General features: G+C 40.5%; 1 protein-coding gene across 2 annotated transcripts in view; it reads right to left on the bottom strand.

Moving 5' to 3' along the window:
- Nucleotides 1-8,968, bottom strand: part of arhgap23a (Rho GTPase activating protein 23a) — a 49,556-nt gene extending 40,588 nt beyond the window's left edge. For both annotated transcript variants that reach the window (XM_008290781.1, XM_008290780.1), the window contains exon 1: nucleotides 8,476-8,968. In XM_008290781.1, the coding sequence (XP_008289003.1) occupies nucleotides 8,476-8,700 (225 nt within the window). In that variant the 5' untranslated portion in view covers nucleotides 8,701-8,968. The remainder of the gene's footprint in view (nucleotides 1-8,475) is intronic.
- Nucleotides 8,969-9,205: the final 237 nt, after the last annotated feature.

Below are 9,205 nucleotides of genomic sequence, written 5' to 3'. Positions count from 1 at the left end.
AATTCTTTTATTGATTTTCTTTTTGTAATTTGGCACTCTCACCACTCCATAGAATGCTTCCTGCAGTTCAGATATAAATTTCAAGATCATTTTGATTTTTCACCTTAATCTGATTTGTGCAAACGCTTAATTTTTAGAATGTTTAAAATTGCAACATGAAGAATAAAGTAATTTTGATAAAATATCGTGATTTTAAGCTTGGATTTGGTTCATTTTCTCGTCATAACTTCATGTCACAGACGTTCAGTTCAAAGACTACGGTAAAATAAAATAACAAAAGCCATCTGTTTTGACAGCTTCTGGCTCTGATAAACTGTGGAATTCCGGCAGTTCTTGAACATGCCTTTCAAACCCACCAGCCATGGGTTAACTAAAACCAGTATTCTGAAATCCTGACTCCTTTGTGTTTCCTCAGACTCTGTGGTTTTGCTGGCAGTGAGTGTTTTTATGTTTGCGGGCCAGAGGTGACCATGTCTAGACAACATCAGCCCCCCCACAAAATCCCACCTTTCCTCTTCACACCGATACATAACCGACACGCAAACACACACCCGTGACCCCGCAGGTCCGTCGTGGCCACACAACCAGCGGAAGCAGGGCATCGTAACCTCCTATAAATACGACCACTCGGAGGTATTACTCTTCCATTCGTCCACTCCTCTTTCTCCTTCCTTCCATTCTCCTCGGCTCACCTCTCCTCCCTTCCACCTCGTCTTCCTCTCTCACCACACGGATTCATGCAATGGAAATCCGGCTGCGCTGACTTTTACCGCACATTTTCTTTTCCTTACATTCCACTGAGGGAAAAAGAAAAAAGGCTAAAAATACACTTGTGTGCAGATGCATGTTCTCTTCGACACTGTCAGGAAAAAAAAAAAAAAAACGTCTGAAGGCTCTCTGGTTCTTCAAAGAACTGAAGGTGCCTTTTTTTTTTACTGGAGTTATTGGGTTTGGTGGCGTGAAATTAGAGCTGCAACTAACGACTATTTTCTTTAATGATGAATCATTTGCTCCATAAAATATCATGTAGTTCTGTTGAATCAACACTCCAGAGTCTAAAATATTTAAAGTATTGTAATGGAAGCGCTACGAATTCTTATATTTTTTGTTTTAAATATACCTAAGGGAACCATTTTTTGATGGTTCTTTGTGGCAACTTGGGAAGTTCTTTAAAGAACTATTTGCAGAAATGCAAAAATGTAAAAGCAATTTTTAGAAAAATTACACATTACAGATCACTAAAATCATTTAAAAAGTATTAATTTACACTTTGTCTCATACACATCAGAAATCTATACTTTTACAAATGGTAATATATTCTTTTAAGAGTTCGTCTGTAAAATGAAACTATTTTTACTGTATTTAATCAGCGAAAAAATTATATTTTATGGATATTCGGAATAGAAAAATGTGTTATAGTAAGGATTGAAAATGGGAAATATAGATAATATCGAATAAAATGTATTAATCCACATATTGTCTAGAAAGAAAAAAAAAATAACCCAAAACATCTGCATCAAAAATATGTATTTTTAAAAATAGTAATTTGTTATTCTACAGCTGTAAAACTGCATAATTTTAACAGTTTTTAGATGAGGAAAAAGTGTTTTTATTTCACAGATATTGGCTACTATTTAAAAGAAAAAGTATGTATATTAAGAATTTAAAAATAGTAAATAATAATTTTCTTAAATTACAGATAATATCTGGTAAAATCACATGAAAAACTAATGAATATGTTGAAGGTTTAAAAAAAATTAAATAACGTCAAATAGTGATCTTTTTCTTTTACAATACGTTACAATTACAGTTTTATTTTCTTTAAATCAGCTAAAAATATCATTATATTACAGATATTTGCCATTTTTTCACAGCTTTTACATTGGTTGAAGATCACAGTATTCCCTTTTTTCATGTTTATTCTGGCACCCTTGCTCTTGGATTTTTAACTTTTTTTTTTTTTTTACAGATTTTTATTTTTTATTTATTGTTTGATTGTTATTGTTATTGTATAGTTTGGTGTTTTTTGTTGAATTAAAAGTAGTTACTCTATGGTGTCAATGTAAAGAATCATTTTTGGTTCCAGCTGGCAGTCTTGTTTTTCTAAGTGCAGGTACATTTTTGTGTTTTTTTTGTTCCTGTTCTCTTCAGTGCATTCTGTGGCGTACACTTTTCAGATTGCGATGCATAAATCTAAAGGCCGATCTTCACCCTGGCAGTCTAAACAATGTAAAGTAAGCCCTGCTATTTTCTCCGAGAGGCAGCAGCGAGGCCCATTATGTGGCAGCATAAAGAAGTGCGTGAGGACGGCAGAGGAGTGTTCGAATTAAAACGATAGAGAAGAAAAAGAGGAAATGAAAGAGGGGTGAAAGGAGGAAGAGAGCGCAGTGAATTCCTCAGAGGGAGCGGTTTTGGTTTGGACAAGTTGAAACACACAGTGGCTCAGGAGGAGGAGGAGGGAGCTCAGAGAGAGTGAATGAGAGGATGAGGAGGATGGATGAAGGAGGAGGAGTATCGGGCCCCAGCGAGGGACAGGCTCCAGCACGCCGGTTTCGACCGCATGGCCCCTCCCGGCGCTGCGAATACCAAACCCTGTGATTACCCAAAACACACCGACTGGGTCTGACTGGAGCTGAGGATGTTTCCCACTCGGCTGCCCTGGACTCCGGTGGGTCGTTTCTGCTCGGCTCTGCCAAAGCCGGACCCCCGCAAACCCTCACACCTCTCATGTAACCTGCCACCTTCACTCCACTTTGTATATATGAAGAAGCAACTCGCCGACACGCTCTGGTCTCCTCGGGACAGTTTAGCCAACAAGGCGCTTGGAAAATTTCTGCTGTGGTTTTCAGTCTAATCTTGACTTCCTACGCAGGATTCAGACTCACAGCAGGGAAACCTCGCTGCTGCTTCTGCTCAGAGAGGAAGACATGTCCCACTCTAAGAAATAATGCCCAGGGTCATCAAAAATCTGTCAGTTTCCCTATGTTTAACCAACAAACTAAGACAACTAGCTATTCCTCTTCAGTCAACAGTGTTTTTATTATCTTAACAACTCAAGGTGGCAAAAAGTGAAGTTGTCAAGTCAATTTCAATAATTTAACTGAATTTAGTTTAAATCTACATGGTAAAAAACGAACTTTTTTGGCAAAAATTTAATATTATTTTACAGATTTTCACAGTTTCATTACATTGCAGACAATATCTAACAAAATCACAGAAAAAAAACATATTAAATATTTGTTAAAATTACAGTAAAATGGCGGAAAATTGTATTATTTACATGTTAATCATAAGAAAGCAGGCCAAAACTGTAAATAATGTCAACATCAAAAATCAGTTGTTCTTTTACAGTGACTGGCCATATAATTAGACAATTTTTATTGTATTTAAGTCAGCAAAAATAACATTATTTTTACAGATATTTGCCATCATTTGAAAGAAAAAAATTGTGTATATTAGAGCTCAAATAAAATAGTTACTTTAACAATTTTCCCTGTTCTGTCAAATTACAGAAAATATCTTTTTAAAATCACAGGGGAAAAAAAGTATTAATTTACTTGGTGGTGATAAAAATAAACTGACCACATCAATATTAATTTGCTCTTTAAGAATGCGTAAATGTGAATGTTTAAATCTGCTAAAAATGTCTTTTTTTTTTTTTACAGATATTTGTTGTTATTTTCACAGTTTTTTTTTTTGTTGTTTTTTTTTTTTACAGTTTTTGAATGATACAATTTTCTTTGTTTGTTTTTTTTAACCTTTTTTTCTGGGCTGCCAGATTTTATTTTTTTACAGTTTTTCTTTTTTCTAACATTGTACTGACAGAAATTTGAGTTTAAATTACACATTATATTACGATGATGCAAATACCAACATTATTCCATGAGCCTAACACATCAAAATAATATTTCCAGCTTAAACACTATCTGTTCTGGCCTGAAATATAAAGGAGTTTTCGCCTTCTGAAGCCAATTATGATAACAAACACCCCGTGCACGCTCTTCAGATAAGCCCTGAGGGATCCCATCATCACCTGAAGTTGACGTCATTAAAACACACAAAAAAGCTCGAGTGCAAACAATTGAATATGCAGAGCTGCTTGTAAAGCCACACCGCAGCTTCCTGCTTTGAGTGGGTGTTTAGTGGGTAAAGTGGTGTGCTTTGACAACACACACAGCAGCAGCTCTTCCCTGTGGATAGTTCCCCTCCTGATTTCAATTAAGCGCCATATAATCAAGAAGCATGACTGAAAGGAGAGGAACACATGCTGCATGTTGAGAATTTAGACCTCCATGAGCTTCATTGTAGCAGAAAAAAGTGCTAAAAATATACAGTGTGATTGATAATCTTCCCTGAAACCCAGTAATAAAGGATTTTGTGTCCGTAAGAGGCTTTTCTGGGACATGACAATATTGTGAAGCTGCAGTAATAATCGTCAGGAGTACGTGTTGCGCTGCTGCATCCAGAGGTAAAGCAGGAATGTAGTGGCCGTCGGGGAGCTAAAACCCCAGCAGCACAGAACAATAATGCTCTTTTAAACAGCTGAGAGCTGCAACCTGTTTGAAAAGTGGAGCTTTACGGCTGCTACAAATGCTGACAGGCCTTTAATCCCGACGGCCGCGGCTGTCTGCGCTCGCCGCTGCCAAGAGGGAAAAGCCAAAAGCGTCTCATCCTGATAATTCCTGGACTCACCGGCCACACCGACGGAGCGCTGCGCCACCTCTGCAGGTCCAAATGCATCCTACGGATCCTGAAGGAGGCGCATGACAAGTATCCGAACGCTCCGACCGACAAATGTGCCACCGAGGATTCAAAACACAAGCTCAAATAGTGTACATCCCTCTGTAATTTACATAACAAGATGTTTTATGGGCCGTGCACGTTGGCCCGCCAGTGTGTGTGTGTTTGCACGCGCTTCACTGTCAATACGAATCAAGTATGTGTGCTCAGAAACCAGTCGGACCTCATTGTCAGTTTAACAAGGCCAACAGGTGATGCAACGTCAGTTAAACAGGGTTTTCAACTCCAACAGCAAAAGACGCTGTACTTTCCTTTTGTCTGCCTGAAACCTGCTCCTCCGCCGCTGATGATGGTCATTTCTGGCTATTTTTTGATTCAACCCAAGAGCAGAATCATTTCCAGGAGGAGCTGCAGTTTCAGAATAACTTTTACAACATGACTTGGGAGACGAGTGGGCAGAGGAACGTGGCATGTAGTCAGTCTATGACGTGGATTCAGATGCTGCCGGGGATTTTTTTATCTCTGTTGTCTCGACGGGTAACTTTAACCCTCTGAACCCCGAAAACCTGCCTCGGGTTTGAAAGTCATGCTGGTTTTCACTAAAATAACACCATTTATCAGTCAGAAGATGTAACAACAGAAACAATCTATGGAATTTCAACTTTCTGATGGTCCTTGAACTAATCGTGACCAAATTTAAGTGTAAAAATGAAGATGTATTTAATCAAAATCCCTTTATTCGACATGTGTCATTTGTTTCATAAACTTCTATTTTTCGGCCTGGTTTTAGACTGCGTGTTAAACTGGTTTCAGACTGTATTCCAACTAGGTTTTGGACTGATTCTCAACTGTTTTCCAGCTAATTCGAGATCAGTTTTAGACTGGTTTTAGATTAAGTTCTGGACTGGTTTTAAACCGTTTTTGTGACTAGGTTTGGGACTGGTTTTAGGCATTGTTTTCGACTAGTTTAAGACTGGTTTAACATTGATTCCTGACTGTTTTTCACCTAATTCTACACCAGTTTTGGACTGTTTTTCTGAGTGGGTTTAGATGTGGTTAGGGTCTGGTTTGACACCTGATTTTGGACTCCTTCATCAGCGCCAAAAACTTTTAAAACAGAAAGAAATGACAGACTTTTAACCGAAAACTACTCATCTGAGAGTTCTCAAAGAAACGTGTGATAATTCATCAAAATCACTTCATTCTACATGTTTCATTTAGAACTTTGCCAAAAACAAACCGCTTGTACTGGCCAGATTATGTAGAAAACAAAAGATTCTGCACTCATGGAGACGACCACGAAGCCATGATTTACTCAGCTGTGGCCAACAGTGACGTGACAAAAATTCTGGGACTTTTTGACTGAATTGCAGGCTGTGTTTACTCAGAGCAGAGAGGTGATAAATATAGAAACAGCTCCAAAATGTAGGTGGAAACATTTCTATAGTGTGTGGAGTCACCATTTTGTTTCTAGTGCTGGTAACACCTGAGGGCACTGAGAAGAATGTTGTACAAGATGATTCCATAAATGCAAAATTAAAAATCTAAGAAATGCAACTCTTTCTTTTATGATATATGGCATTAAAGCTGTCATGGTTGTATTGTTTTCTTGGATGTGCGGGACTTTATATCGCAGTGAAAAATGAGTCAAAATGTGACAGGAGCACAAAGAAACTGCCTAATGTTGAGCAGGTTAGGATGGTGCAACAAGAAAAGCTAATCAATTAGAATTTACATGCACTTGGAGGGGAAAAAATGGTTCCCCCTTTTCCAAACTTTATCCCTCTCCAACATCGATTAAATGCATATTTTTGACCATCTCTGCAGGATTCTTCGTCACTTTAACTTGCTGCTGCTTTTAGATCCTCTCTGGAACCAGTGAGGATGTTTTTCTGGTCGTGATGGTAGCTGCAGGTAAATAAATACCGTACATTTTACAAAAAACTGCCAGGAACACGGAGGTCCCGTGTGATCCTTCACACGCCGTTGAAATATCGACCACATCACAACAAACAAAAAAAAAACCCAGACCGGCGATGTGACGCGCAGATAGAGAAGCTGCATATTTCAGTTTAGCATCAGCAGACGACACCTCCATCCTAAATCAGTGTTTGTGTTTGTCCCAGCTGTGTCCGTACAGCCTCCCCTCCTCCCCCGACGCTCTCCCAACATTCCTGATCGTGGCATTTCTTAACTGTGTCAATGAGTCAGGAGCAACGGAGGGGAGGGGGAGGGCAGGGATGGTAACAACCAGGGAAAGATGGGGGGGGAAAGGGGAAATAATATTCCACACAAATGCCCACAGTGAAATTAGATCATGTGGCGAAGCGATGCCCTGAATTCTGAGGGCATTTCGAGGGGGTGGGGATCGCACAGCTTCCACCGCCTGCTGCCTCCGCAACACCTCTAAAAGCTAAAAGTGGCACTTAGCAGCCTCCTTCGTCTGTCTTTAACCGCTAATTAGAAACCCCTCGGAGGAAGACGAGGGTCAACACGCCACACGGTCAGACTGAAACACATGTCGGCAGCGCGGAAACGAGAAAAATGTTGCACAGAGAAGCACAGATTTTTTTTGAAAAAGTTGAGGATAAATCAGCCTTAGCGTCATTTTATGCACATTTACAGCAACTAAAACAAGTTTACATCTTAAATTTAAGAGTGTTTATAACTGTGTGTTAAAATAATGAAAGTTATAGGAAGAAAAGTAAGGAAGCATTAACATTTTTAATTTCTAATCAGCACTACGTCACTAAATGACAGCAATTGGACTAAGAAGTGTCAGGAATTTCCCATCATTCCAATTATTTTCACACACTATTTGGTCTATAAAGTGTCAGAAAATGGTGAAAAATATGAATAAATGTTTCCCAAACAGGAAGAAAACATCTTAAATGTCTTGTTTTGTCCAAACTCAAAGTTATTCTGTCACAGACGAGTAACAAAACCAGAAAATAATTATATTTAAGAAGCTGGAATCACATAATTTTGTCACTCAATTTGACAACTAATTGACTATTTGTTGCAAGTTTAACCATCACAAATCAAATCAGCTAAACACTGGTAGTCAATCAGCCAAATATTAAAAAAAAAAAACCTCAAACACAACTGCATTGTAAGTCCAACTGTAGCTAAACACCACCTTAGCAACAGGTAACGTCTATCTAAATAATATCAATCCACTGGCAGCGATAACAAAAGTTTCTCAGAAAGTCAAAACAATGAGCGCCTGAAGGCAACACGACTCTCTGCCTGGAAAGGTTGAAGAATCTGTCAGCGGCTGAGCGGTTAACAGACTTCAAACAATGGCTACAGTTGCACAGAAAAAACGCCGCCGACATGCATGAGTGACAAATTGCCCACGGTGGTTTTCTGGAGAGCATTTTGCTATTAATTCTGGAAAACCGCAAAAAGAAAGAAAGAAAAAAAAGTCACCATGGGCACCGAACAATACGTCTGCATTATGTTTGTGTGCAAAATCAAACAGGATTTAGTCAATCAGCAAGAATTTAAATGATCCACTGATGCAAAGTCACAATGTCAGCTGTCTTTTCAGTATCTTACCATCCTGAAACATGGTTTTTATTAGTAAAATAAGCTACTAGAAGATTGATTTTGACATTTCAGAGGATGAATTGACTAAATCTGAACCTGCTGTCAGATCATTTGTACGTCCGTAGAATCTGCACGACTGAATCAGCTGAGTCTCCTCTAACATGTAGGTTGACCCGTCCTTACCCTGGGCTGTGCGGTGGGCATGGTGGGTGGCGTCGGGGGTGGCGACGGGCCGGTGGTTCCGCGGAGAACCGCCAGCCAAATGCAGCGAGGCTCGGGGGAGCTGCAGTCCACCCCCACCGGGTTCTGGAAACTCCAGTCTGACCCGGCCGGCGCTGGGCACGGGAGCATGGCGGCGGGCATCGGGGCGCTCGGTTTGCTCAGATCCGCATCGCTCGCCACCAACATGAGCTGCGCGCAAAGTCCGGACGTGGAAACAACGCAAGACGTTCAAGCCAAAAGAGAGAGGATGCAGATCTTCCTCTCAGGAGTCTCTTCTCTCCTGGCTCCGGTCCATCGCCGTCGCTGCCGAGCCTGAAGTTTTTAATCCCACAGGTTCCACATCACAGCCTCCTGACCTCCGTGAATGAACTCAGCAGGCAGCGGATGGAGGGGAGCGTGATCAGAGGTAGGTCTGGTTTCACTACAGACGGCACGCACAGAGAACGAGTGGCAGCGTCCCTCCCGTCCGGTGATGTTCTGCATACAAAGCCACTCTGTCCACCCCCAAAAACACACAGCGCTGTCCCAGAGGGCTGGATCGGCCGTCTCTCCTCCCTCCCACCGGCCTCTCTCTTCTCTCCCTCACTCTCTTTTCCCCCCTTCTTCTTCCACCCTCCCTCTGGATCTCTAAGCCGATCTCTTCATCTCACCTCAGTCCTTCACCACAGTGAGCCTTTTGCTTTCTCTTTCT

Source organism: Stegastes partitus, unplaced genomic scaffold, assembly GCF_000690725.1.
Source record: "Stegastes partitus isolate 25-593 unplaced genomic scaffold, Stegastes_partitus-1.0.2 Scaffold695, whole genome shotgun sequence".
Lineage (NCBI taxonomy): Eukaryota > Metazoa > Chordata > Actinopteri > Pomacentridae > Stegastes > Stegastes partitus.
The sequence above is the reverse complement of the archived record's forward strand: the minus strand, read 5'-3'. Positions and strand labels throughout refer to the sequence as shown.